The sequence below is a fragment of the Suillus bovinus genome (assembly GCF_016758785.1).
Source record: "Suillus bovinus strain UH-Sbo-P2 chromosome Unknown EDB93scaffold_9, whole genome shotgun sequence".
NCBI classification, from domain to species: Eukaryota; Fungi; Basidiomycota; class Agaricomycetes; order Boletales; family Suillaceae; genus Suillus; species Suillus bovinus.
In genome coordinates, this window is record NW_024542065.1 from 410,946 (window position 1) to 437,951 (window position 27,006).

Sequence of the window (27,006 nt, forward strand, 5' to 3'; positions counted from 1 at the left end):
TATACCATAGTACATAACCGTACGCATGCACATTTTTAAATATCCACGGCGACAAGTCTAATTAAGCTGCACAGTGCACTCGCGCAACGCGCCGTTCTGGCAGGGTATGGCTTCTACTACATCACCTCTCTCTACGCTTGAAACTTTTCTTTGCGGTGGACTGGCAGGATGCATAGCTGTCACTGTCAGCAATCCTGCGGAAGTAGCCAAGACGCGTTTGCAACTCCAAGGTACGTTCAATGCGATGGCGTCAGCGATACAATATGTTATATTGACACGCGGGCAGGTGAGCTTGTCAAAGGTGGACAAAAAAGAGTCTATAAGGATGCTTTTGATGTTTTGGCAAAAACTTGGAGAAACGAGGGCATCCGAGGTTTGCAAAGAGGACTTGGACCCGCGGTATGTAAATATGTTTTAAACTCATTTTTTGATGCCTGATAGCCTTCTAGTACGTTTACCAGGTCAGATATTGATATTATAAACTTCAGGGACGCTCTCTTGATATTGATATCCCCAGACACTTTTGAATGGGTCACGTCTAGGTAAGTGACCAATTTAGCCCTGCTGTCCAGACCTTTTCTTAGTTATGACATAGGGTTCTACGAGCCGTTCCGTCGAGCAATAAACCGTTCAATAGGTAGATCTATCACCGACCAGATACCATTGACTTCTGCTGCAGCTGGTGCCGCAAGTGGTATAATAGGAGGTATAGTAACAGTGCGACATGATTACCATTTCTTGATTCACGTGTATCAGCTTCGTTCGGGAACCCACTCTTCCTAATTAAAGCGCGAATGCAAGTACGTGCGACAAGGCCTTGTGGCACTTGATGATATTAATTACGGTGTCAACAGGCATACTCTCCTATATTGCCAGTTGGCACACAACATTACTACAAGAGCTCGTTTGACGCATTGGCCACTATCTTTAGGACGGAAAAGTTTTTGGGTCTATTGCGTGGTATGGATGCAGCTATTCTGCGGACAGCTATGGGATCTTCGGTTCAGCTTCCTACGTACAAATGGACTAAGAACCAACTTGGCTCGCATGGATTACTTCCTTCGAACAGCATATTAACTTACCTTGCTAGTTCGTCCGTGTCTGGAGTTTGCGTGGTGTGTTTTTACTCGTATCAAATAGCTAATAACCGTAGTCTGACACCTCGTAGTGCATTGTCATGCAGCCTGCTGACACGGTTAGTTGACTCCCTGCTCGAAGCGAGAATTTTGGCCTCATATATTCACCTCCAGGCCCTCACTCGAGTATACAACCAACCAACAATACGCACACCTGATGGTCGTTTATCAGGGACACTGTATAGGAATCCCATCGACTGTCTCTGGAAGACTTTTAAGACCGAGGGCGTGCTTGGGTGGTACAAGGGTATGTAGCGGCATGCATACCGCCACAAGTCTTACTGAGAATATCCGTCTAGGTTCAACTGCACAGTTTCTTCGTGTTGCGCCTCATACGTGAGTCGTTCTTGGCTTGCGGGATTCGCGCCGTTCTGACTGTCACTTATAGGATTGTTACCCTTACTGTGAACGATATAATCTTAGGTTTGTATAAGGATATTCGTAATCGTAGATCATGATAACCTGATACCTTTTCATACTGAGCGAAAGCCTACAGGTGACTGAGTGCATCGCATAGTAGTCGACGCAAGGGTCTAATGTGGAAGAAGACTTGTGGTTTGTTTCGAACTAATATTGTGACTGACTCCGGTACAGTGTAGGTCACAAAATCTGGAACAGGAAATAAATTTGCTTTGTTGCACTCCTGTTTCTTGAGAACATCCTACTGCAAAGTGTCCTTGGATCTGATATATTGATCGCTCACCTCTCGATGAGCTTTTCCGTCCGAGAACCGCAAGTCTACAGTCCGCAACTGGAATTATATGTCAATCGCAGAGAGCGAGAGTATGGTGGGAGCACAAGGGAGTGCTAAATGTACGAGCTGAGTGCTGGAAGTTATATGGGTCAATGAACTCCACAGTAATTCTACCGGAGTACTGAAGCCGGTTCCCTTGTCAGCTTGTGGTACAAGTCCACTGTGGATTAAAATTGTAGATGTTTACATGCCACATGCCACCCATGACTTTAAAAAGCGCGTCACCTGTTTTCTACCTTTCTTTCATAAAACCTCATCACTCTCAACAACCATCACTATCATTTTCTCTATCTCTATCTCTGATAACACTACGCAGGATGAACAGCGTACCCAACACATCTGAGCACCCGATCCTGGCTACATGCCCGGGGACACTTGACATGGATGAAGCTACACTCCGTAAGCTCACCCGTGCAAAGCTGCAGAAGCTCGCAAAGGTGCGTATTGCATGTTTTTTTTCGAATGCCCCAGTAAATGACTAGGAAATAGGAAAATAAGATCAAGGCTAACATGAAGAGCGAGACGATTATCCAAGAGCTCCTAAAGCTCTGCAAGGTTGTTCGACCACTGTATGTTCCCCTTCATGATCAATTCAATGAATCGTTCTAATGGTGGATCAGTCAAGATGAAGGAAGTGAAGAGACTCCGAGGAAGAAGTTAAGACTTAGCGTGCAAGACCAGCCTCCTTCTGGGCCAACAAGAGGAGCTTGCGAGGAAATTCCTCCAGTCGCTGGTGCATCAACACAAATCATGGACGTACCTGTGGACACAAATCGTGAGTGTCATGTACCATGTCGTAGTGCAAAATCTGACATGTATCTAGTTGATCATCCTGCCGCCCAGGAAGGTTCTCAGAAATCTGCGCTCCGTCGAGAAGAAAGTGCTCCGACTGCAGCAGCCAGAGATACTGCCAACATTGCCGCTGTGATTTCAGCAGAAATGTTACAAGGCCCTTCACCGTTACTGGAAAACACTGGGCACCCGGCTCCGGACGATGATACCAGCGATGCTGATTCCTATTTGTCCTACGCGGATCAGCATAGCTCTCCCTGCAGCTCGCGTTCAGGGACCCCTCCGGCCGAAACACCACAGATGCTCAACCGATCAGTGATGGTTATGAACCACATCACATCCGACGATCAGCGTATTCTCGCTCAGGCTGCCGCTCTGCGCAAGAGAGCGAAAATGTTGAGGGAGCAGGCGAAGAATGTGAGGGATATAGTGCGCGCGGAGCAGGGACGACGTGAGAGATTGGAGGCCTACTTCACGTACTGGAGGGAGATACCGCCTACATGGCCAAGGGAATGGATATATGGTGATGAAGAAGAAGAGGAGTAGATCAGAGAGTAGTACCCGAGGACCATTATGATGACATGACATATGTACACACTTAGCGTGAACTGCGCACAATCAAGTAATCACCGGTACCCCCGGCAAAGGAAAACATCTTGATTACTGTAAATTATGGAGACCTAAGAAATCTTGTTTGTGCTTTCTGAAAGACGAAAGACGTCCAATAAAGTTTTGTAAGTCCCCAGTCAAGTCTAAAGAATCAGGTACCCAAAAAGATAAGGACTTTGTAAGTCCTGCACAGTGTCGGTAAGCGCTAGTACTGCAAGTACCGTAGACTATGACTTACCCTGGTAATTGATATCAAAAAAAAACAAGAAAAAGCGCAGTAAATGTATCTCATAGACGGTGTTTCCTAACATGGTAATTAAGTTTGAACGAAAGTTAAACCAAACGAACTATGTACTATATTGACGGGTTCGGTTTACGATAATTTCAGAGACTCATCAATAGATCGAAGGGGCTATAAACTGAACACCGTCCTCAAATTCTAAGGTATTATTCAGAGAAAGCCGGTTCCTCCGTGACGTGCACAATTACTGGTTCCATGTTGAATCCCTCCCCTACACCTCGCTCTCCCGGAAGGCTTGTGACAGTACGCCTGGCTTCATTGGGTTTTCGGCCGGCAAGTTGCCGCCCACATTGAAGTGTACTTGCAGAATGATGAGGCAGAATGTGATCCCCTGAACAAAATTGCTGTGAATCTCTTAAATTTTAAGCTCTGTAAACTCACTACAATGGGAGTGATTATGTCCAGCATGGTATATTGGCCGTTGGATCCAATGAAGAATGTTAAAAGAAGCACAAAGATACTCGTGGAATAAAAAGCGCCGCTCTCGATGATGACGACAAAAACGGGTAGAAAAACGGCAGACCCCTCTGGCATGAAAGAGCGAGTACGATAGATGCGCCAAGCATTCAAACCTGCAGTCACTATCATCAGAGCCTGCAGATTAGATCCAATCGACATACTGGTACTGGCAACACTGAGAACCATGGTTAATGCATCGAATGTGGCGATACACCCATAATCAGCGGGGGTGACATTAGAAAGCGGATGGGCCAGAGAAAGGGACCCGATACCATAGTATCCGGTGGCTGTGAATGTTTCGGGGTAAGATAATGCTCTGATAGTACCAGATACTCACCCATGCTAGCTAAGAGCATGATACAGCCAGGAATGGCAACGAACAAACTTCTGTCATTGAGCATATAACATCGCCAAACCTATGGCCCTACTCAGAGCGGAAAGCAAACATGCCATGTGGAGAAACTTACAACTATCGCATCGGCGAGAATGGTTTGGGTGATCAAAAGTGCCGTTGATGCAACAAATAATGGTGAAGAAAAGTTGGAATAGTAGTCGCTTGCACCAATCGTATCCACCTTGAATATGAATGCATCTAATGCTCGAACAAAATCAATGATTAAATGCTGAAAGTGATCGCGTTGAGTTATTCCCCAAGGAGGTTTGACTATCGACTTACGGCCGTTGCAATGCAGAGCAGCAAGGTTGCTACTGGGAGAAGGAGTTGTCGTTTAATGCCGGTCTTCTTGAGCAGGATGATTAACGTGAAACAGTATAAAGTGAAGAACACGCCTGTTGAGGATAAGCAAAGTTTGGCATCATGACCTTTCCGCTAGTGGTCGGCTACGCACCATACAGCAAGGTATCGAGAAATAAACCTAACAAAGCAGCTGTGTCCATAGGTATGGTCATGATCTCGGGTCGTGCCACTAAACCAGTCGAGTCAAATTTAGATGGCGATTTTCGTGCACGGAGACACAAGCTAATGTGAGGATCTTTGGATGGTCGAGCGTAGGCAGCTACCTTGTAAAAAGGCAAAGACTCGAGAGCATATATGTTTCCCCATGAAAGGCTGTGCTGGCCGGCATCCATAGATAGATTCAACAACGCCCGTCATGTAGAAAATTCGAATTCTGATACCAACTAACGCTGAATGAAATTACCGGCTACCTGCCACTGTCCAACCATTTTCTGGCAGACGGTGGGCTGATTGACTCCCGTGCCGTTCACAATCATTTGTGAATAACTGGCACTGTCACGAGGCAGACTCGTGGTCGAATCAGCAAAGGCACATCCGAGGACCTGTTCATATTCCGAGTCCGTAGGTGGACGTGCGCTGGCGGAACATATCAGCGTAGGCACAAGAAGTAGCACTACTCAAATTCTGTGGAAGGAACACACACCGCCAACTGGCAGATGGGCCATCATGGCAAAGCCAAAAAAAAAAAAACGCAGCCACCACAGGCCACCACATGCTGGTACATGCCAAATCTGGACAAGGTGAGCCACGCGTTTTTCACACAAAAAAAGTGAACCCGACCCGGATTGAACGGATGACCTTATGGATGCCGAGAACTTGAAGTTCCGCTGGAATCATACGCGCTACCACTGCGCCACGGGTTCATGGAATACATGATCTCAAATGATTGATAGTAAGTGCTACCGGGACTTCGAGTTGAACGATTCTGAGTTGTTGGCTCTGTCACTGACTCACTGTACAGACGGTACCGTCAACGGCAAATCGTGAGGGTTGAAGGACGCAGTGGTGTTTAGCTCTGGCTAGTAATTATATCTCTATGAATGTCAGTAGATCCGTCGGATCCTACCCCGAAATCAATTTTATCTCGAGTTTTCAAAGTATATAAATATGTAGGTTCCTCGTTAATGGGTTTGGACCATCGTGAAGGAAAAATGATTCGGATACGGGGAATCGAACCCCGAGCAACCGCGCGCCCTTATGCAGGGCATATGAGAGGCGGATATGTTACCTTTACACCATATCCGAGTAGCAAAGCTGTGCCTAGAGTGTTACAAGTCTCAGTGTCAAGCAGTTTGCCTTGAACATATAATATCATTACACCCCAACCTACACATTACAAGCTCACTCTCGCGTTATCCTCAGTAACGTCTGCTCATCCCAACCTTTTCCACCTAGAATTTTTTGTGGTGACAAGATACACTTCCGATCCAGGGCCTCGGTCCATCCAAGCAGATGGTTGCTTGGGCATCAAATTTGTTACCTGGCGTAATCGCAAGATGAGAATCGTACTGCTCTAAAAACACAATACTCACGAGGAACTTCTGGCCTAATTTAAACTCCCCCGCTTGGGATCCTTCAGCAATCGATAAGTTGAGTACATCCCAGACGGTTAGCTGAGCTTTGCGGATACTGCCGCCGCCTCTTGTGGGTGCATATGCATCCTTCACGATGATAACACGGAAACTGCGTACTTCCCGAGCAGGACATTTGTCCTGGGGGAGCGCTCGGCGAAAAAATTCATGCAAGTGTCAAACTTACAAACTCACCTGCAATTCTCGCTCGATGTCTCCTGCGACAGCTTCGCGATCCCGGAGAAGCTTTTCTCTGATGTATGCAGCAAGACTGCCTGCTTCAAGGCGGCTAAGCCGTGAGAGTATCGCTTGGGCTTGATGATGATCACTCTCCTCCAAGGATTCATATAAATCGTCAAGATTATCCGGTATTTCTGAAATAGTGCGTGAGCAATACACAACCTTGGTTACGGCCTTCTCACCTTCGTTTTTGATATTGAAGTCCGGACCCACACGTTGTTCAAGCCTATCTGCAAACTTTATCATCAACGCCGCTCGTCTTTCAAGATCCGACCAAATTTTTGAGGCAGCGAGTTCGCGCTTTCTCTGATATAGAATATAAGCGCTAGACTTGGTGCAGAACTCTTCATCTCACCTTCCATTGTTCACTCGAGGCACTTTCCTCCTTGGCACTGCGGGGACCCTCCATCCGCTTTCCGTTTTCGTCTTCGAAAAATTCAATGTATGCGATGGGATGAATCTTTCAAGTAGAGTAAGCTATGTCTGGGTGTTGCACGCTCATCCTACCTTGATAACTTCGACAGCTGCAACAGCAACGTTGCCACCGTCCGCCGTCAGGCTGTTGAGGGTTGCAATGAATGGACTTCGCTGGAAGCCAAGCTTTGCGTGCCAGGGGGCCATATGGGACGAGTTACCTGTCAGCACCAGGACACTCGAATCATATGCCTCGAGGACTTCTTGTCCATCTTTACGCTCTGCAGAGAGCTGCACGAAAAGTCGTCTAATATCACAATGTAGGGTAGTATCAGTCACTTACCCTGGCTCCAGCAACAGCGATCTTCCTCCCAATCTTGATATGACCCTTACGGATGGCTCTCGCAAGTGGCTTGTCAACTCTCGCGCGCAGTCTGTACCATCCGTCTGTCACCTCTAACTCGGGATGCGAGGGAATGGGAAAACCGTCATCAGTTTCTCCAGCTGGTGACCAGGTCACATTTGACACGCAGAGTACCATCGGAGATGCAGCGGGCGCATCTCTTGTAGTAATCAGTCGTAGGGGTGGTCGTGTTGACCCGTTCAAGTCTCGTTCGTATCTGCCCCAGTGATTGGTCAGGTAAAAAACCAGATAGGTAGACGGCACAAACCTGTACAGTAGCTGGCGGATCACTTCAGGCCAGCGCCACCGTTTGCGATCGGGATCCGATTCTGCTTCTGGTTCGAGTGAGACCATTCCAGCGAGCTTCCAAAGGACAAGTGGCCAATGATTATTGACCCATTCCTTCGTGGCTAACGAGCACCCCCTTGCGTGGAGTTCTTCTAGGGCGGCAGCAGGTCCGAGAGGCGTCACGTCAGAGGGTTGAACACTTTCGCTCGGCGTAGCAGATGGCGTATAAAACGAGTAAAAGAGAGCGGTAGCTGGTGTTATCTGGGATAGCTCCGTAACATTTCTATGTGGAAGCGTGTCAGTAATTAGTATTGCAGCTAAACTGACTAACTGACATTCCCCGATCCTCAAGCTCTGCAGTAGTGTAGGTCTGAGGTGTAAGACTGGAATTGGCAAGCGTCATTCTTCCTGCAGGAGGGACTGTAACAGGAGTGATAAGTTGAGCGATGGATTACTTCAGTGAAACACTTACCAAGGTTAAACACTTTGTCTGTACCCTTCTCGGGAGCTTTCTTTTCTGGCCTTGGAGACTGGGTTGCTGAGGCCGGATACATAGGTCGCTGTAAGCTGGGACTTGAGGCAGCAGACCACGGTGTAGCTGATGCTGCACTGTTCAATTCTGGAGGTTTGACGCCTGGTTTGAAAGGCGTCACAAACTTGTTCTTGACCAGACCACCACGTAAATTTCGCGGCGTAAGGCCCAGTGGTCGAAATGCGACACTGGAATTAACCGATGCTGAGGCACGGACAGGTGTTCCTGGTACAACAGAACTGGATGGAGTCATATGTGAAGATGCGGACGCGAAGCCCTGACGATGAGGATTGAGGGGAGAGTTGACGTATGTAGAGCTGGCTATCCCCGCGATAGGCTGTTGTGATGGTACGGAAGTGATCAAAGGAGATTTGAAAGGTTTCTGCTTTCCCTTGAAGTCGCTGGCACGAAACGTTGGTGCGTCAAGTGTCGATCGTGCTGCAGCTTCGAATGACCTGCGAGTAGCCATTGCAGGAGTCGGTGTATCTGGAACTTGAGGCAACAAGGAATTGTGCACTGCTCCCAAAATGGTACGCTGAGGCGAGGATGGTCGTGCTGAAGTAGAGGGCACCAAACCTCCAGGATTTTGGGAGGAACTCGAATCATCAACTTCTTCCTGCCACACCTTGATTTTTTCCTCGGCCTTCCGCAATGCAGTGGTTGATGGAATGATAAGATTCCCTTTTCCGACGGATTTAAAACCTATGAGTGTGCTGGGACTGGCGGTCGCCTCGGGAACATTCTCTTTGGTTTGATCAAGACGGGACGTAGCAGATTGAAAGCCGACAAAAGTTGCAGGAGGAGCCAAAGTAAACCAGGAAGAGTAATCGACTTCCGGGGGTGCCTCGGGCGAAGGCGAACGGTATGAGTCATCAACATTCTGGATGGGCAAAGCCGATGCAGACTTGAAGCCTACTGGAGGGAGAACGGCAGATGCTTTGGTAAAAGATGCATATACTGCTGGCTTTGTGACGTTCGAATCAGTGAATGGGTCAGAAACAAAAGGATTGTTGTCGCTATGAGAAACTATGTCCTGTGAGGAAAGGAGGTCCTGATCGGACGAAGTGCTACGATCTGCAGCTTCACCAGGGCTAAGCCTGCGATGTGAGTTTTTTTGTAGGAGCACTTCTTGAAGTGGAGGGGCTGGCTGAGAAAGGCGTGCCTCTATGGCATCGAAAGCGCTTATATCGTCTTGACTCATGTCATCGACTTGTTCGTCATAGGTTGGAGAAGACATTCTCATTTTCTTCCTGGGCGGACTAGGAGAAGAGTCTAAAAGTCTCATGTAAAGCCTGAAAAGAAGATACTTGAAGTGTCTCACCTAGATTATACATTTTTGTTACAAGTTACAAGGTTGTTTGCCATCTCAGAGTACGCGACGCGTCTTGAAAATTGATCACGTGTGGCATTACATCAGCCTCAGTTGTTCCACTGTGGACAGCCATTGATCTAAGGTTGATACCGGGCTATATGTTTTTATAGAATCTCCGTAGAATTTTTGAACAATAAAATTGATTTTATTGAGATTAGTCTGGGCTCTAGTAGGCCTACCAGTATACGCATATATAGTTGAAACTCAATATTGATCGTCCTCTTAGCTACTAACGCCCGTCGACCGTCGCCAGTCTAATCCATGACATTCCGTGTGTTCCGTCTTTGAAATTTTGTTAATCACTGGCAATCTGGTCTGGCCAAATAAAAAGCATTCAGCTAACCTTCACGCTTTCAAAACATTGCTTTCTTAAAGTTCTTCATACCTTGTATCCCTCGCCGACCGCGCAGGTCCACCAGCACGACGTCTGGGGATCAAATACCTATGAACGGTACAAACATCATTCCCAGTCAGAATGCAATAGGTTCGCGGCCAGCCAAACCTCCCCCAACCGGTCTCGCTCCTTCTGCGCCTTCCGTCGCGCCTCCCCTTCTTCCTAATCATCCGAATTCACCCATTCCAAATCGAACACTACCACCCCATTCCAATAACGCCGTTGTTAATGGCACTTATACTCACAATCAGAAAGGAAAGAAAAAGAACGATACACCTGTCGATCCTGCTGCAATGTACGAGTCTCTGAAGAGCAGGATCGCTGCTCTGGAAGAGGAGGAGGTGCTTGAGGAAGAGGAGGAGAAGATATTCGGTGCGTGCGTCCTGCCTCTCAAATTTATACACCACTCATCCGTTCATCAGCTGAGGAGGCTGTAAAGTCGGTCAAGGGCATGGAGGAGAACGCAGTTCACGCCAAGTACATTGAACTCGTACGTTATCATTCGCATGTCCGATGTATGCATTTCTGAATCACGGATTTGCAGTTCGCAGAACTAAAGCGATTGGAACGCGACCATGCAAAGGAAAAACAGAAATTGGTCAAGGACAAAGATGCTGGTACGTACGATTGACCCACTCCGTTCTAACATACTCATACTCCACTGTATTCATAAAGCAAAGGGTCAACTGACGAAAGCTAATCAGACTAAAGTCAAAATGGAGAATTTGGCACGCGAGCTCCAAAAGGTCAGCAGATTCATGACCTGTTTCTATATTCCTAACCAACTTTCGTGTAGGACAACAAGAGACTACGGGTACGCATTACTGCGCAACGAGGTTCATCCAGTATGCTTACACCGACCTAGGAGGACAGTAAACGTCTAGCACAATGCATAGAAGAGGCACAAGAAGAGGTGTGTGTCATTTCTTCAACTTGTAGCTCAACTGATACTGCCTTCAGATCATGCAAATGAAATCCGACATGGCAAAACGAGTGGACAAAGCCAAAACGCAAGACGTCAAATACCGCGAAATGCCTGACATTGTCGTGAAAGTGGTCTGCCGATATCGAGCTGAACTATTCTTCAAAATCTCACGCAAGACCAAGTTCTCCCGACTTTTCAATGCGTGGACAGATCGAATGGAGGCGACCGGTGGGAAGAAGGATGAGGGGAAAACATCGGTGAGCGGGAGCGGGAAGCCGATGAATGGCACTGCCAAGTCGGAAGCCGCCAGCACGCACAGTGTCGGCTCCAATGCGTCATCTTCCATCCAATTCATCTTCTCCCACAATGGTCGGACAATAGATGCGGACCAGACACCAGAAGAGCAAGGAGTAGAAGACGGAGATGAGATTCTTGCTGTGGAGCTTATGGACCTCACCGAAGGACCCGGACTGGATGACTTCGTGAGTGATGACACGAATCGTGTTGGAAAATGAAGTTAAAAGATATACCTATACAGGAAGACCTTCCAGAATCTCGTCGTCAGCGCCTCAGAAAGAACTGGACGGATGATCCACGAGAGTGGGTTCCCTCGTTCTCTTGATTTGCCCCACTGACACTAATTAGCGCTCGACGGTCATTGGAAGAGATCTTTGATGGCGTGTGCGTACCCCATTGTTGAGAATGCTCACCCACTAAGCTGCGACTATAGCGTACGAGAACGACTGAAGGAAGTCCTCCGACAGTATGAGCTTCGCGAACGACATTTTGAATGCGTCATCCGTTCAAAAGAGCTCGAGGTTCTCCTATCTCGTGCTCGAGCAGCTGAGCAGAAACAGCTGGCTGAGGGGGAGAAATCCCGTGCCGACAAAATGGACGACGAGGTAATTCACATTCTATCCATATTTTCAGCACATGCCCCTCAGCTTTTTTCAACATCAATCCAGAATCAGAATCTCCGAAAGGAGTTGGAAGATGCGCAGAACGGACAAACAATGTTGATCGATAAGCTCATTACCTGCTGCAAGGAGGTGTGTGCATCTATGCCATGCAGCAGTGCGTCTTCGATTTGACGTACTGATACACAGCCAAATGCCGAGCGGACCCAACGCTTATTTGCTTCTCTTCGAGATGAGTTGGAAAAGCGGGGAGCCAAACTTGCAGATGGCGGCCCTGTAGGAGGTTGAACGTCATTATATTTATTGTTCAGCTTGTTTCTAAGGGACGCGAATCACTACTGATATCAAATGATCGGGTGTACAAGTAAGGCATGTTGATTGAAAAACTGAAAGAGGATGTCCATGCAAAAGAGTAGTCGTACAAAAGTTCCACAGCGTCCCATCCCATCCAAACTCAATTAGAGGTCTATATGCTATCCCGACTAGAGAAGGGCATCGAGCTCCTCGGGGTTTTCAACGTAACCTGACTTTGTGAAGGTCTTGCCCTTCACGAACTCCAGGCCCTCGCCAGCATAGCTAACACATGGCGAGAGCTCAATCTCCACACCATCTTTGACCTGGGCACCAGCCCTCTCCAGGAACCGTTTGTGCTGCGCAAGTAGGTCACGGCGACTAGTCTCTGGGTCATCTGCACCAGTTCCAGGCGCGTTTTTGAGCGGACTGAACTCCTCATTACGTGCAACTTCCAAAACTGAAAAGCGCTTCGTGAAGGGGAAGACGTCAAACACAAACAGTTCAAGCTTCATGCCATTAGGTTTGCTCGGCTTGACTGCTTCGCCAGTCTTCAGATCAACTGTGGGAATCTTCTTGCGAGCGATGTGGAATGCAAGGTCATCTTCGAACGATTGAACAGATTTGAGATAGCTCGTCGTGTAGAAATGATTGGCGATGTTGGCGGCATTGAAAGCTAGCTCTCCAGTCTTGGAGTTACGAAGTTCGGCTTGTTCCTGGGAGATCTCCGAGTACTCGACAACGCTGAACTTTTCCCCCCTACGAGCAACAACGCCAACTGACTCCGAAGGAGAGGCCTTGGGAACTACTTTGGCAGCACAATCAGCCTGCTTGGATATGCAGTAGCCGAGGAAAACGGGGTCGGCGACTTTGACGAGGCAGTTGTCGACGCAGTATGCATGAACGTAGAGGATTCCGCGATCAGTCAAGTCAGAAAGAACCGTTGAATTGCTAGACTCGGATAGAGGTGTGCGTGTAGCGGCATACAGCCCGCCGTTACCGTCAGGGGCAACCGCAACACGTGATGTGTTCTCGAGCATGATCTTGCCCTCCGCAGTCAAGCATGGGAGAGTGCCTGAAGATGCCGGTCAACAAAATTGTGTTATAATGAAAAAATATCGTTACCTTGTTCAAAGAAGACAACGTTCCTGGAACTCAATCCAAAGAAATTGTTCTTCGTGAAGAATGCCTCGGTCTCACGACGCGTCGGACCGCTGGTCATGACATACCACGGCACAATGACTGAACCTGCAGCTTTGTTGTATTCCTTCTCGGCAACAACTTGAAGGCAAGCGATACGCTCAGCCTGGTACTGGAAGAGACTTTTGTGTGAAGGCAGGCCGATGTCATAACAACCCTTGGGCGCTGAACTGCCCAGACGGGTACCTTGACCACCCGCCATAAGGAGGACTCCCACTTCCCCACGGGCGATGGCCTGGAGGCCCTCACTACGCCATCTCTTCTCGCTCGCAGGATCATTAACGACAGACTCGCAAGCCCCAACAGGAAGGGGTTCAATAGGCTGGGGGTTGGCGGCTTCCTTCTCAGATGCGATAGCCTTCTTGTAGATCCTGTTCACACGATCGACGTCAAGGTTTTCGAGTTGGCGGGAGAGGGAATTGCGTTCTGATTCTTCAAGGGTTGACCAGAAAGTGAATAGGTGGTCGTGACCAGCAGCCTGGTATTTTTTACGGATATCATCAACGGCCATTCTGACCTAAGTAACGTATGAGATGAAGGATCAGAAGATGAGGACGTGGGGCTAGTCAGGAAGAGACTTGCTACTATTTATTACGGATGAGACTCTAGTAATATTGGCAATTCCGGTACTAGCCGTCTGGTTGCCCAACCCACAGCCCCTCCGTTGAACATAGCCCTGGGGAAAACCCTTTTCCTTCTCCAACACAAATTATATCGATGACGGTCATCGAGCTCTTCGACGAGCTCAGTCTCAATCGAGCTCATCGTATGTGATTTCATTCTTCCGTATCCCGAATATGACACATAGTAGGATTAAATATAAGCGCGCGTGCGCCCATATGCATGTAAAATTAGCTATAATATATTTAAACCAAAGAAACTTGAAGACTGATTACTTCCATTGTTTTGCAGGCCTGCCGCGTCAACGATGCGTAAAGATTCGGATTGCAGCACTAGTGATCTATGCAGTGCTGTGGTGACAATTTCTGAATTTCACGTTAACACATCGGACTCGGAAGCCTGAACTTCTCAAGTCGCCATGACTGTGTCAATGATTCAAAGTATGGAACTTTTATGTGAGCGTACGTCTTCTCGCGACCAACAAATATGAATAAATCCTCATTCACTTCAGACTTGAATCGCGTCGACCACTGGCAGCACCCATAGACATATGTGTGGTCAACATAAATCGTGATGCTGACCGCACGCCAGCGTGTACGGATTAGATTTTCGAGGTTAATATGTTTGTGTTGATCTTCCTGCAGCGGAACCGATTTTACTCGGATCACAAGCGAACTACCGATGTGTAATTGAACCACTAGTACAATTGGTTCCTCATATAAAAGACAAGCCCTCATGTACCACCCACGTTCATCCCAGCTGCGAGGCCATGCTCCTACTGAATCGCTTACTTAGTCTTGCTGTGCTCGGAGTTTCCGCAGTTCCATCCGTGTTGTCTATCCAGCCGGGCTTTAACTATGGTTCCGAAAAAGTGCGAGGTGTCAATCTAGGCGGCTGGCTTGTCCTCGAGGTAAGTAACCTATACATAATGTGATACTTTTTTGTAATTTGTATCTAGCCTTGGATCACCCCAAGTATATTCCAGAACACTGGCAATAGTGCTATTGTCGATGAGTGGACCTTCGGCGAGTATCAGGACTACAACACCGCCTTGGCCGTCTTACAAAACCATTGGAACTCTTGGATCACCGAAGATGACTTTGAAGCCATTGCAGCAGCAGGGTATGGTCCAATCAATGCTTATTGAATTCCCTCTAAGATATTCTACAGCCTGAACCATGTTCGTCTCCCCGTCGGATACTGGGCATTCGCGGTCGGTGCAGGAGAACCGTACATAACTGGACAGCTAGAATATGTGGACAAGGCCATTACCTGGGCGTCAAACCATAACCTCAAGCTCATAATCGACCTGCACGGTGCCCCTGGCAGTCAGAACGGGTGAATCCAACAGTAACACCATCTCGGGATCACGCATCACGCTAATATCTTTCTCTCAGTTTTGATAATTCTGGTCAAAGAATGCAGTATCCAACGTGGCAGACCAACCAGACTGACATCGATAGGACAAATGAAATTATCGAGACCATTGTTTCTATGGTCGGTTCGCAGTACGAAACAGTGCCTGTCATTGCACCATTGAATGAGTAAGTTCCCTTCTATCCTGGCTCACTCTCAGCGGGATTAATGATTCGTAGACCTGCAGGATATAACGGCAGTCAAATGCTCTCGGTCGTGAAGCAATATTGGCAAGACTCGTATACGAGCATTAGGCAAGAACTTGACCTTCATCCTAATTTTGGCTAATAACACCCGGAATTTTTAGATATCCAGACGGTTCATCCACAGAAAGTAACACAGTCGAGCTCATTCATGACGCGTTCCAAGACCTCAGTTATTGGGATGGCTATATGGTCGACGGGTACGACGGCGTCGCAATGGACACTCACATCTACCAGATGTTTACAAACCAGGTATGCACCCTCCATTTCCTTCATGACGCGAGGTGTTAACGATGTGAACAGCAAGTTGCCTACAACTATTCTGAGCACATTCAGGAGGCGTGCAGTCATGGCTCCAGTCTCGCCGACTTTGACTTGTGGATAATTGTCGGTGAATGGACCCCTGCATCAACAGACTGCGCGACCTGGTTGAATGGTCGCGGTCGTGGAGCACGCTATGACGGAACCTTGTCAGGCTCAACCGCGGTCGGCAGCTGTACAGGCAAAACAGGCAATGCGACGACCTTTAGCGCAGATTACAAGCAGTTTATGCGCCAATACTGGGAAGCTCAGGTGATCTCCTACGAGAAAGGCAGTGGATGGATTCAGTGGACCTGGAAAGCTGAGGATGCGGATGATTGGAGTTACCAGGCTGGGTTGCAGTATGGATGGATACCACAAAACCCAACTGACTTGGAGTACCCGAACATTTGCGATTGAAAAATGGCAGCAATGCCGAACAATTTATTAGCATCACTAACAGCGGAGTCATGGTAGCAACCTACATATACCAGTATATACCCATACTTTGTCTCTCGTTTAATCGGTAAATGCGACAATCTTTGACCTAACGTTTTATGTGTTGGCACTATACTGTGGTGTTGCTAATTATAATGGGAGCTCACCGATTGGCCCACTATTACGTAAGTAAACACTTCAATGTAGTATACAGCACAACTCCGCACTCCAAACTTCCATTCACTCTGTAGTAGAAGACCTGGATTACGTCGAGACAAACTCTAACTTGTTCGCAAATGACCAAGCACACCGACCACAGTAGCTTGGTGAAGGAGTGGTGTGCCTCTGCGGCGTCAGCATCACCATATCGATGGTCATTTCAGGACTCGGTACCCAAGCACTCATCTTTGGAGTCGATCGGAGATTCCTCAAGCTCAAGCAGCAAAGCAGATGCATTTTGGCCAGTGTGCAACTCGGACAAATTGTTAATTGGAGTCCGTATCCTATAAGACGCGTGTCCCTATCGACTTATCCAGGAGGGCAGTAGCCTTTCTGCAACTGCATTCTTATTCCTGGGACGATTTGGCCCGTATAGCATGATGATCCTCGCATGAAGCGCAATTCCCGTGCCATTCTGTGAACGCATTCTCTATTCGATCACATTACTCTGCTTCTAGTTTATGTCTGATATGTCTAGGCGTTCTGTATCCCGTGCTCTGAACTGGGGATCCAAATTTGCATTACAAGAACGGCGGCTGCAGTGGATCCTCAGCCTGCGCCCAAAATGCTCCTACTAGCATGGTGCTTAACACGTGTGGAGGAGCAGTGAGCGCAGTTTTCGCAAATTGGCAGCCTTCTTTGGTTCTTGCCAACTCTATTAAATAATGTCCGGGTCGATAGAGCAACCTTAAAGCCCCAATAAATTCGGCTGGGCCTGGTTCGATAGATGAAATGTCTACTAATTTTCCGATGCTCTCTGCATTTTTGGCCCTCGTCGGGCTATCTCTATTTTACCCAGTGTCTTCTCAATTTTCTCCTGGCTTCCCTTACGATTCTCAGAAGGTGCGAGGTGTCAACCTTGGAGGTTGGCTCGTACTCGAGGTATGTGCAACGCCGGCGCTCGACAGTCGAGAGTCTTCACTGATCATCATGCTTGGACTAGCCATGGATCACCCCCAGTGTATTCGACAACACAGGAAATCCCAACATTGTCGATGAATGGACATTTGGACAATACTATGACCGTGCCACTGCAACAAACATACTACAGAACCACTGGAACACCTGGATTACGCAAGATGATTTTGCAAATATCGCTGCTGCCGGGTACGTGCTTGGCCTTGCAAGTGTACACACCGCGATTGACTCGTGTCGGCATGCTGCAGATTGAACCACGTGAGATTGCCCATCGGGTACTGGGCTTTTGAAGTTGGCTCTGGTGAGCCATACATACAAGGCCAGCTGCCTTACCTTCAGAACGCTGTACAATGGGCTAGCCAATATGGACTCAAGTTGATCATCGATCTTCATGGGGCTCCAGGAAGCCAAAACGGGTGCGTACTATATTGTTTCCTGGTGTCTCCTAACAGCTCACGCAAAACTGTAGATACGACAATTCTGGACAGAGAATGTCATACCCTACATGGCAGTCAAACCAAACGAATATTGCCCGGACCGACGCGATCATCAAAGAGATTGCTTCCATGTTTGCTGATCAGGCCAATGTTGTTCCCATCATCGCGCCTTTGAACGAGTGAGTGTAACTAAGAGAGCGTTCTTGAACGAATGTAATGTGCTTTTTTAGGCCAGCTGGATACTATGGATCATCTATGCTAACACCTTTGAGACAATATTACTATGATTCTTATGGAAACATCAGGTAGAAATAATCATTTATCGTCTGCTTGTATAAGGGTGTTGATGCATTATGCAGGTATCCGTACGGCACATCGACGCAGAGCAATACCGTTGTTCTACTTCACGATGCTTTCCAGCCTTTGAGTTATTGGGACGGATTCGAGACCGCGCCCGACTTCCAGGGCGTGGCGATGGATACGCACATCTACCAGGTGTTTTCCAACGCGGTATGTCCCAAAGATGGGCAGCCCTTTCCAAGTCTTATCCTTCTGTTCGCAGGATGTCCAAATGTCTTGGCAGAGCCATATCGATACTGCGTGTGACACTCAATCCACTCTTTCTGATTTCGACCTTTGGCTTATGGTCGGTGAATGGTCACCTGCTATTACTGACTGCGCCACCTACCTCAATGGCAGGGGCAATGGGGCCCGTTACGACGGTTCCTATCCTGGTTCCACTTACGTTGGAAGTTGCACCGGACTTACCGGGAGCGCATCTACTTTCAGCTCGAGTTATAAGACTTTCCTTCGTCAGTTTTGGGAAGCACAAGTTATTTCCTACGAGAGATCGAACGGGTGGTTGATGTGGACGTGGAAGACAGAGAGTGCAGACGAGTGGTCATACCTGGCTGGATTGCAAAACGGCTGGATACCCTGGTCCCCTACTGATCTCGAATACCCCACTATTTGCGGGTAGACGCACTTACTCACTTTTTGTTATTACTTGGCGTGTTTGCTCAATCATCATATGTATATGTAAGCCATGAAGTCAGTACGATACCGAGCGTCGATTAGACTGCTGCTTAAGTTGTGATCACGATCGAACGCTTTGATTGTGCCACGGATAGGATCGCTTATAGACACTGCTCTGCTTGAAAATGCTTCGTCAAGGCACATCTCGTACGATGAAAATAGTTTATTGCAATGACCGTTGGCTAAAATGAAGTACCGAAAGTTCAATGATCTAAGCGTTCAAACCTTCATGCTCCTGCGACACCATATTTTTTAAGCGTCGCCTTCCAATCTCCTAGATCACCACGCCCCATCGTCAAAATCGTGGCCTTGTTTCCGGACGAAGGTGCGAATAGTCTAGTAGCGACGCGGCGCACGCAGTCAGGAGTCACCTTGTCTATGGCTGCAGTCATGTCAGTCACAGGAATCTTCCGACCGTGGACAAGCAACTGTATTAGCACATGAGTATGCGGGTATATTTAGAATAGATGTTTGTCGCACCTGTCGTCCAAGATCCTCCACCTCCACCGCCCGACTCTCGAGAGCCATCATCAGGCTCGATTTGAGCTGATTCTTGGCACGCTCAAGTTCAACTTTGGGAACAGATTGGTGTATAAGCAGGCTAAGCTGATTAGCTAGGTGGGGCAGCATCTGTGCAGGGGTGTTGCCTCTCTGGCCAGGAGCATTGGGGACGAATGAAGCAAAAACGCCAAAGAGCGAGGAATCCGTGTAAATGTGATGGAAGGAAGCACAGTGGTCAATTTGGGTGTAGTGATTCAGGATGTGTGTGTAAAGTCGGGAGTACATGCCCTTGCCAGGACCACCTGCAAGAAGTTAAATAAAGCGTGTGGCGCAGGAAATAATTACTCACCGGCTGAGAAACTTCCGCCACCTCCAAGGAGGACTTGCATAGTGGCAAGGGTGTATATATCATCATCATGAATACCTACACCCTCAAAGGCTAGGTAGAGTTGATCGAACTCTGTGGTACTCGGGATGTGATGGATGCCACCGACATAATTAGATTGAGGGTTCAGTGGAGGAAGCGGTGGTTCGGTAGAAAGGGACGTAGGGTATAAGTAAGTTGATGCTGCACGAGTTAGTGACTTGTAGAGCGAGGGCGAGGACGACGGGAGTAAGTGGGGTGGTAGATTTTGAGTAGCTGACGGCTGAAGTGACGAAACTGATGGTGTTGGCGCAGATTTGAGGGATGAGAAATATTTATCGGCCAACTCCACTAGTCGCTCATGATGCATCCCAGCACCAGCAATCACCATCCTTTCTGGGCGGTACCAGTTTGTAATGCAGTCCCGAAGTAGGTCTCCCGTAATTGCGTCTATTCGCTCTTCTGGGCACAAGAGAGGATTCCCAAGCGTTTTTCTACCGTATGCAACCTCATGCAAGACCTCTGGTAGAATCATCTCAGGTTTCTGACTAATTTCTCGGATTTCGTAACGAGCGGCATCTCTTTGGGCGTCGAGTTCATCCGGTAGAAATGCGGAATTCAAGATGGTGTCTGATATGAGCGAAAGCGCGAGAGGGGTAGCTTGGTCGAAGTTGGACGATTGATACATGATGGATTCGCGTGACGAAGAGCACATGATTTGGCCACCTAGCTTGTCCATTGCGGTCGCCATATCTTCCGTTGTACGAGAACTGGTAGTCTGAGTAATAGAGAACTATAAACACTGGCACAAATACTGCCTGAAGCTACGCACCTTGAAGGCCATTCTATCCAGGAAATGACTAACGCCCGAGGTCGATGAGTCTTCATACCTGGATCCCGCATCTACGTAGAGTCCAACGGATGAAAAATGACCGGGAGTCGACTCCGTAGCAACTCTGATCTTGTTAGGCAGAGTTGTGATTTGCAATGGAGGTTGTACTGTCTGGGAAAATTGCCGCCTGCTGCGACGGACGAGCGACGTTGTTGCCCTCCGCATGATGAGTAAAGTCAAAGGTTGAGAAACTCCGAACGAATATATATTATTATTAGAGGGTATGTATAATTACGCATCACGTGCAAAAAGCAGACCCCACCGTGGTTCGAACACGGGACCGCACGATCTGCAATCGTATGCTCTACCACTGAGCTATGGAGTCCTGTGATATGGTCCAAAACATAATTGAGCAAATACAAAATCACTCTCAAGTGATCTGTAGTCTCCAATATATTGCTAGTATGATAATGAATCTATTCAATGACATCGCCTACACTCCATTTGGCAAACTCCAGGACCTCAATACCCCCCTCTTCACCATCCTGAACAAGACCTTGTTGTTTACTCCAGTTCTCTATGGCCAACCGTACTGGCACATTTGCACTCTCCCCTCCAAGCATCATGAATGGTTGGTTGTACAGTGCCGTCTCATCACCATCCTTGATCGAGCGAGTGTCAAAGCCAGTGATTTGCCGTGCAAGTGCACGTTCAAGTCGTTCTAGATCTTTGATGAAAGTCTCGCTCTCAAGGCGGCGTGCAAGCTCTGGAGATTGAAGAGCAAGCACAGCCAAAGACCCGATGCGACCCTGAGGAGCGGAGCCCACAGATCCGTGCAGATAGGACGCGATACGCAGACCAAGATTGGGAGACTGTCCCAAATACGAGTTTTGCACGACCGTCACAGCTCTCTTCAGTGAAACCTTCTCGCCCACTTTGGCAATGAGGTCTCTAATAGAGCTTGACACTGTAGATGGCGAATGAGACGAGGGGTTGTTTCGAGATAATAGTGGGGCATCGTTCAGAACGTCCAGAGAACAAGATCTGATGATAGTCGAAGAGTCAGTTGGTTCCGTGATAAATGCGGCGGTATGAGCTATATCTGCCGCTAATTGACCGAATAAGACATTTCTTCCAACAAAATCTGTTTCACAGTTCAATTCAACCATGGCCGCCCGTATACTGCCGCCCCCCAAGGCTGTTTTCCCCCTGCTGCCTCCAGAGAGTATGCAAACACTAATGAGCCCTTCCCGAGTCTCCCGAGACTGGACGTTCGCGGCCTTTTTTAAGCCCGACGCTGCGAGATCATTTTTCACCCATTCGAGGGCTTGTTGTATGTCGTTATTAGTTTGACTGAGGGCTTCTCGTGCTTTTGAAATCGAGACCTCCGTCAGTTTGCGCAGCTGCGCGACATGCTGCAAGGAAGGCTTGGATGGAGTCCGTAGAATAGCACGACTGGCCAACGCGCGAGAGCCTCGACGCATGAAACGGTTTCGATGAGCGAAGAAATTGGGCTATCATCGTAAAAGGATATCAATCGAAAGAAGGATTCTATGCAAAATTTTGTGCGACGCGCGACTAGGAACGCTCACGTGATGCCCAAATTTCTAGTTTTGGGACATGCCGCTTTGCTATAGATCCGTTTTCCTGTCATCCGTCATGGATTTTCAGTTCAAAGTCCCCCACTCGATCCCTCAGGATATACTCCTTATTCAAGAAATTGTCGGAGTTATCCCTCCGCCAAAAGAAGATGTCTGGAAGGATGTCCACAAGTCCACAGACTCAAGCGATGATTCCATCGCAAGCTCGTCCAGCGAGATTGACAGTGAGGACGAGGTTGAAGCTGATTTGATGGTTCCAGAGGAGGAATCTGCCAATCCTACGCCTATTTTGTGAGTCTCTTAACACCATCGATTAACTGATATCTTGAGACTATTACTAGGTCAGGATCACCAGAGTCAGACTCAAGCTCAGACTCTGATTCTTCGGATTCTGATTCCGAGGTAGACGAGGATGAAACTGCTAATAAAGCAGGAGATAAAAATGTGCTGAACCCTCGAAAACCACAGATTGATGTGGACGACGATGACGAGGAGTCAGGCGCTACACCTGTTGCATCATATGTACAGACCAAAAATGAGATTGTCGAGACAGATATCGTTGTCCCTTCTATATCAGAAGTCGGACCCGAAGAAGTATTGGAACGAGTTGGCGAGGTGATGAACATTATTGGAAACGTAGTAATCGTGAAAGGCCTTCCTGCTGAATCCTCCAGGGCTGCGTCTGAAAAGGCACTAGATGTTGAGACATTACTTGTATTCGATGATCGACAAGTTCTCGGACATGTGCGTATTTCGTATTCTTAGGATATCTCTTCTGACCTTATGCAGGTGTATGAAACGTTCGGGCCCACTTCCCAACCCTTATATCAAATAAAATTCAACCAGAGCTACCCACTGGATCCTGAGAAGATTCGTGTCGCTCGCGAAGTTTACCATGTACCGCAACGAAGTAATTTTGTTTTTATGGAATACCTTAAAAAGCTTCGCGGCAGCGACGCAAGTAACATTCATGACGAGGAAACCGGTGAAGATGAAATGGAGTTCTCGGACGACGAACAAGAAGCCGCGTTCAAGCAGGCACGGAAGAAAAAGTACGTGTATGCGCTCAAAATATTCTCATTCTCATTCATTCCGGGCAGACGTAGCATGTCTGTATCATCATCTCGACGAACAACACCTGCGCCGTCGCAGTCTCACTACAATTGTGATACTGATGAAATCATCTACGGGGCAAACCCATACGACGCCCATGGTCCATATGATGACGGGTACCGGGTTGCCGGGCCGTCGCGCCCAGCGCCTATTCCATACGACGACCCGTATGCTAACGAGGTCAAAGTGGACATTATGAAGTATGAAGAAGAATTCAACGGGCCCTCCATTGAGACTCGTCTGTCTGGTAGGGAAACCGAAAGAGACTTCACAGACAGCAGAGGACGAGGGCGGGGGCGTAGTAGGGGTCACGATAGAGGTGGAGGGGCTCGTGATGGTGGAAGGGGTCGTGGGCGTGGGCGGCCAGATCGGGGACGACGTTCATGGGGAGAATCTAGATGGTCTCAACAAAACCCTACGGCTCCTTCAATGGAACCGTACAATGCAAGCCGCTCGATCCCTCTATTGCCCACATCTGACGAGATAGAGCGCGGAACAAATCAACCAGCTGGAATCCCCAGCTATCCTTCACAGCCTTTCTCGCCTTCACCAACGTGGAGTTATCAGCCAGGCGGCTTTCAAGGTCATCCGTTTGGACAACAACAGCAGCAGCCACAATCCGTACAGCCGCACATCAATCCCCGATTTGCGTCCGCATTTGGATTTAATGGTCCTTCTGCATGGTTTGGGAACCAAGAAGCTCGGGTCAACTCTTATCATGTACAACAGCCTGCTCAACCCTGGACGAATCAGTGGTTGGTGCATGGACGGGAGTGCGACAACGCGGAGAGCGATGCATACACCCCGATCTAGTAGGTTCGAGTTCATCCTGGAATTCCTGTTCGGCACGTTCAATTGCATATATTTTCACTGAAATCATACCTCTGAGCCCTGCTTGGGTCGTCCTAATATAAAGCACTATCGTGCCGGCAGCGAATAACGCAAATCGCCTGTCGAGCTTGTCCATCTTTGGCCTAAGCTATGTGCATACTTTGTGCGTACTTCCTTCTAGCTTGCAATACAACAATATTTGGGATCTCAAGATGCGCCACACAACGCTTGGAATATTCCAGTTAGGTCCCACATGCCCTTCAGTGCCTGACAGGCCTGGCACTGACAAACTTGCGAAAAAAAAAATGAGAGGGCTACATGTAAATTGGGATGGACATAACGAAAAAGAACGGAGACGATCTTCAAATCAAGTCCTTTTGACTAGGGCGAACTCGCACGTGTGCTTCAACTTCAGAAGAGAAGCACACGTGTGGGAGGTGATTCGTGGGTCAAAGTTAAACACTGGGAAGCTCACAATCCGCTTAAGCGGCTTCGTTTATAAACATCCCAGACGTGAAAACATGACAGTCCTGGCACCGGTCAAGGTTAATCTAGCTCCCGGAGCTTCCATTCATTGGCAGTATTGTGATTGTACAGGCCTAGTGACACCGGTCAACGTTCAACTTGCTCCCGGAGCTTTCCTTCATGGCATATAAATATACGGGCAGCTGCACTTCTCTACATCCTTGTCTAAAATGTCGATCTCATCACTAGTCCTGTCGTCCTTACTCGGGACTTCCTACATTAACCCGACAGGCTTCTTCCAGAGCTCTAGTGGCTCAGGCTGCGGGACTTCTGGTCCCACGTCGTGCCAAGATGCTAACACGCCCCCCGCCGCCAATACCTGCTGTTTTGAGACTCCTGGAGTACGTCCCTGTCTTAGTATCAGTCGATGATAAGTTGCCCTAACAGGTTCCAGGGCCTGATCATGCAGACACAAGTTCGTTCGGTTTGCCTTGTTCAATACGTGGAGCCAGAAATAACTTCTTCCAGGTTTGGGACACAAATGTCGCTGGTAGTCCCCAGGACAGTTGGACCATTCATGGTGTGTAATTAATGGCGTTCTGACTTCGTTCTAACATAAGAAATTTAGGTCTGTGGCCCGATAAGTAAGTCTCAGTAGCTGGACTACTAGGGCAGATAATTTGAATACATCGTAGCTGCGACGGCTCTTACATTGAGCACTGCGATCCCTCTCGTGATTACACGGATATCGGTGATGTCAGCTGGTCTCTTCGATGTCAAGACACTCTCGCTGACTTCCCACAGCTACTCGAATCCCAGGGTGCATCGTCTACATTGGAATTCATGCAACAGTATTGGCTCAACGATCATGGGAGTAATGAGGAATTCTGGGAGGTACGTGAGACTCGGAGCTTCCGTTTTGTTTCTTATTGTCGAGCATTATAGCACGAGTGGGCCACACACGGCACATGCTATAGGTACAGACTTCAGAATTTTCGTTTTACGTAAATAACCTTTTTTTTTAGCACACTGGATGTCAACTGCCTTCCCAGCAACAGCCCTACGGGTGCCGAGGTAAGTAGGCGTTGTCTATGGAAGCATTCGCCCTGAGCGCTATTATTATGCAAGGCCGTGGCATTCTTTGAGACTGTGGTGAAGGTCTTCCAGACCCTCCCCACGTATGATTGGCTTGCTCAGGCAGGCATCACTCCGTCATATGACGAGACTTACTCGCTTTCGTCTTTGTTGTCGGCTCTCACAAATGCCTCTGGAGGAGTAAGTTTCATAGTTTTATTAAAAACACGTTATCGTGACGTTTATTTTACAGTACACTCCAGCTTTGAGCTGCTCTCGATCTGGGAAACTCGAATCAATCAGCTGGTACTTTAATCTCAAGGGCTCTGTCATTGATGGCGAGTTCGTCCCAATAAGTGCGTTGCATATATCAGTGGCAGAGTTGGCGTTAACATGCTTCCAGACAATCCTAAGTATTCTTCTTGCCCCTCGAGTGGTATCCAGTACCTTCCCAAAGAAGGATAATACCGACGGGCAAAATAGAGAATACTAAGTACGCTCTGCTGTAGCAAGCAAAGTCTATAATTGTACATGGCTTCTTGATCCTTCGAACTTTCATTCTGTCAGTACTATTGTCGGTGATAGATTATCTAGTCATAACATGCCTCCACCCTTCAATCACCCAAGTCTGGAACTTGAGCTACTAGCTCAGACTTTCTTCGTTAAGCAGTTCCCAGTAGATGCAGGCGTTCCAGCTGCAATTGCGAGTGGGCTGAATGCTGCTCAACACACTCCAGGGGTCTTCTCCATCACCAGAACAGGCGAAGAGATTTCTGTTGTTGGTGAATCTGTCGACGACGATGGCGAATGGAAATGCATCAAGATAGCAGGGCCCATGAAATTTGGTGTCTTCACTACATTTGTTGGTGACGAGAAGACGATCTAATCTTCGCTTGCTAACAGGGTTGACTGGCGTAATTTGTAATTTCACGACGCCGCTGAGAGATGCTAATGTCCCAGTGTTCACAGTTTCGACATGGTTAGCGCTCGTAGCAGATATGATCCACTTGTGTGATGCTTATCCCTTCATAGGAATACCGATTATGTTCTGGTACCCAAAGACAAGGCCGACGCTGCCGTTGCAGCACTAACAGAGGATGGCTGGAGATTCCGAGAAAATACTCGAGACACATAGTCTAGATAGGCTGAAGAAGATTTTTTGCATAAAAACATAAAGTGTGGACTGTAAAATTGATGGCACTTGTATACGGCGGTCAACGAAAGAAAGTTTTGTTTCTCAAGTTCCCGGTTCATGTCAGTACATGTCCGTTTCTTCTCGATCG

General features: G+C 47.9%; 13 protein-coding genes and 3 non-coding genes across 16 annotated transcripts; 8 read left to right on the forward strand and 8 right to left on the reverse strand.

Annotated features, from left to right (window-relative positions):
• Positions 1-106: 106 nt before the first annotated feature.
• Positions 107-1,832, forward strand: EDB93DRAFT_1310581 (mitochondrial carrier domain-containing protein; the record flags this gene model as incomplete). Its single annotated transcript, XM_041454815.1, has 10 exons — positions 107-230; positions 287-399; positions 518-542; positions 596-706; positions 757-800; positions 855-1,115; positions 1,169-1,195; positions 1,251-1,383; positions 1,436-1,472; positions 1,525-1,832. 10 exons carry the CDS (start codon positions 107-109, stop codon positions 1,592-1,594), a joined length of 945 nt encoding a protein of 314 aa, XP_041310916.1. The 3' UTR covers positions 1,595-1,832.
• Positions 1,833-2,207: 375 nt separating this feature from the next.
• Positions 2,208-3,228, forward strand: EDB93DRAFT_1101455 (uncharacterized protein; the record flags this gene model as incomplete). Its single annotated transcript, XM_041447101.1, has 4 exons — positions 2,208-2,327; positions 2,380-2,459; positions 2,511-2,665; positions 2,714-3,228. The coding sequence occupies 4 exons, from the start codon at positions 2,208-2,210 to the stop codon at positions 3,226-3,228; spliced, it is 870 nt and encodes a 289-aa protein (XP_041310917.1).
• Positions 3,229-3,534: 306 nt separating this feature from the next.
• On the reverse strand, positions 3,535-5,569 carry EDB93DRAFT_1127383 (uncharacterized protein). Its single transcript, XM_041448788.1, has 8 exons — positions 5,072-5,569; positions 4,900-4,977; positions 4,728-4,840; positions 4,519-4,674; positions 4,389-4,467; positions 4,213-4,338; positions 3,974-4,164; positions 3,535-3,923 (listed from the first exon to the last, which is right to left on the reverse strand). Exons 1-8 carry the CDS (start codon positions 5,163-5,165, stop codon positions 3,804-3,806), a joined length of 957 nt encoding a protein of 318 aa, XP_041310918.1. The 5' UTR covers positions 5,166-5,569; the 3' UTR covers positions 3,535-3,803.
• Positions 5,570-5,578: 9 nt separating this feature from the next.
• EDB93DRAFT_t36 lies at positions 5,579-5,671 on the reverse strand. The gene has a single exon. It is a non-coding gene; the product is annotated as a tRNA-Trp (tRNA).
• Positions 5,672-5,962: 291 nt separating this feature from the next.
• EDB93DRAFT_1127388 (uncharacterized protein) lies at positions 5,963-9,607 on the reverse strand. The gene is made up of 11 exons (XM_041448789.1): positions 9,578-9,607; positions 8,197-9,528; positions 8,060-8,144; positions 7,705-8,007; positions 7,377-7,653; positions 7,127-7,324; positions 6,975-7,079; positions 6,802-6,925; positions 6,575-6,753; positions 6,341-6,520; positions 5,963-6,288 (listed from the first exon to the last, which is right to left on the reverse strand). Exons 1-11 carry the CDS (start codon positions 9,588-9,590, stop codon positions 6,181-6,183), a joined length of 2,904 nt encoding a protein of 967 aa, XP_041310919.1. The 5' UTR covers positions 9,591-9,607; the 3' UTR covers positions 5,963-6,180.
• On the reverse strand, positions 5,964-6,053 carry EDB93DRAFT_t35. The gene has a single exon. It is a non-coding gene; the product is annotated as a tRNA-Glu (tRNA).
• A 232-nt stretch (positions 9,608-9,839) lies between the features above and the next one.
• Positions 9,840-12,137, forward strand: EDB93DRAFT_1127392 (uncharacterized protein). Its single transcript, XM_041448790.1, has 11 exons — positions 9,840-10,394; positions 10,445-10,512; positions 10,567-10,639; positions 10,698-10,768; positions 10,819-10,836; positions 10,888-10,935; positions 10,983-11,429; positions 11,486-11,547; positions 11,593-11,628; positions 11,678-11,849; positions 11,913-12,137. The coding sequence occupies exons 1-11, from the start codon at positions 10,073-10,075 to the stop codon at positions 12,036-12,038; spliced, it is 1,443 nt and encodes a 480-aa protein (XP_041310920.1). The 5' UTR covers positions 9,840-10,072; the 3' UTR covers positions 12,039-12,137.
• Positions 12,138-12,192: 55 nt separating this feature from the next.
• Positions 12,193-13,985, reverse strand: EDB93DRAFT_921129 (nucleotide-diphospho-sugar transferase). The gene is made up of 2 exons (XM_041457949.1): positions 13,281-13,985; positions 12,193-13,230 (listed from the first exon to the last, which is right to left on the reverse strand). The coding sequence occupies exons 1-2, from the start codon at positions 13,864-13,866 to the stop codon at positions 12,347-12,349; spliced, it is 1,470 nt and encodes a 489-aa protein (XP_041310921.1). The 5' UTR covers positions 13,867-13,985; the 3' UTR covers positions 12,193-12,346.
• A 760-nt stretch (positions 13,986-14,745) lies between these two features.
• Positions 14,746-16,315, forward strand: EDB93DRAFT_1247293 (glycoside hydrolase family 5 protein; the record flags this gene model as incomplete). The annotated part of the gene is made up of 7 exons (XM_041452573.1): positions 14,746-14,886; positions 14,935-15,098; positions 15,147-15,314; positions 15,374-15,520; positions 15,572-15,631; positions 15,700-15,847; positions 15,899-16,315. The coding sequence occupies 7 exons, from the start codon at positions 14,746-14,748 to the stop codon at positions 16,313-16,315; spliced, it is 1,245 nt and encodes a 414-aa protein (XP_041310922.1).
• Positions 16,316-17,063: 748 nt separating this feature from the next.
• EDB93DRAFT_921156 (glycoside hydrolase family 5 protein) lies at positions 17,064-18,965 on the forward strand. Its single transcript, XM_041457950.1, has 7 exons — positions 17,064-17,434; positions 17,496-17,659; positions 17,719-17,886; positions 17,940-18,086; positions 18,138-18,212; positions 18,267-18,417; positions 18,470-18,965. The coding sequence occupies exons 1-7, from the start codon at positions 17,285-17,287 to the stop codon at positions 18,884-18,886; spliced, it is 1,272 nt and encodes a 423-aa protein (XP_041310923.1). The 5' UTR covers positions 17,064-17,284; the 3' UTR covers positions 18,887-18,965.
• Positions 18,966-19,090: 125 nt separating this feature from the next.
• On the reverse strand, positions 19,091-20,882 carry EDB93DRAFT_1221711 (Metalloenzyme, LuxS/M16 peptidase-like protein). Its single transcript, XM_041451153.1, has 4 exons — positions 20,640-20,882; positions 19,793-20,585; positions 19,423-19,745; positions 19,091-19,370 (listed from the first exon to the last, which is right to left on the reverse strand). Exons 1-4 carry the CDS (start codon positions 20,862-20,864, stop codon positions 19,170-19,172), a joined length of 1,542 nt encoding a protein of 513 aa, XP_041310924.1. The 5' UTR covers positions 20,865-20,882; the 3' UTR covers positions 19,091-19,169.
• Positions 20,883-20,952: 70 nt separating this feature from the next.
• On the reverse strand, positions 20,953-21,024 carry EDB93DRAFT_t34. The gene has a single exon. It is a non-coding gene; the product is annotated as a tRNA-Cys (tRNA).
• Positions 21,025-21,036: 12 nt separating this feature from the next.
• Positions 21,037-22,178, reverse strand: EDB93DRAFT_1127411 (elongation factor TS-domain-containing protein). Its single transcript, XM_041448791.1, has 2 exons — positions 22,104-22,178; positions 21,037-22,066 (listed from the first exon to the last, which is right to left on the reverse strand). The coding sequence occupies exons 1-2, from the start codon at positions 22,158-22,160 to the stop codon at positions 21,116-21,118; spliced, it is 1,008 nt and encodes a 335-aa protein (XP_041310925.1). The 5' UTR covers positions 22,161-22,178; the 3' UTR covers positions 21,037-21,115.
• Positions 22,179-22,286: 108 nt separating this feature from the next.
• On the forward strand, positions 22,287-24,650 carry EDB93DRAFT_1326307 (Gar1/Naf1 RNA binding region-domain-containing protein). Its single transcript, XM_041455057.1, has 4 exons — positions 22,287-22,531; positions 22,582-22,984; positions 23,030-23,292; positions 23,341-24,650. The coding sequence occupies exons 1-4, from the start codon at positions 22,299-22,301 to the stop codon at positions 24,164-24,166; spliced, it is 1,725 nt and encodes a 574-aa protein (XP_041310926.1). The 5' UTR covers positions 22,287-22,298; the 3' UTR covers positions 24,167-24,650.
• Positions 24,651-26,335, forward strand: EDB93DRAFT_1127414 (ribonuclease T2). The gene is made up of 11 exons (XM_041448792.1): positions 24,651-25,050; positions 25,104-25,124; positions 25,178-25,229; positions 25,278-25,293; positions 25,345-25,405; positions 25,454-25,543; positions 25,595-25,626; positions 25,675-25,723; positions 25,778-25,924; positions 25,977-26,079; positions 26,127-26,335. Exons 1-11 carry the CDS (start codon positions 24,880-24,882, stop codon positions 26,186-26,188), a joined length of 804 nt encoding a protein of 267 aa, XP_041310927.1. The 5' UTR covers positions 24,651-24,879; the 3' UTR covers positions 26,189-26,335.
• EDB93DRAFT_1326309 (uncharacterized protein) lies at positions 26,325-26,964 on the forward strand (the record flags this gene model as incomplete). The annotated part of the gene is made up of 3 exons (XM_041455058.1): positions 26,325-26,589; positions 26,627-26,702; positions 26,756-26,964. 3 exons carry the CDS (start codon positions 26,325-26,327, stop codon positions 26,856-26,858), a joined length of 444 nt encoding a protein of 147 aa, XP_041310928.1. The 3' UTR covers positions 26,859-26,964.
• Between the last annotated feature and the right edge of the window lie 42 nt (positions 26,965-27,006).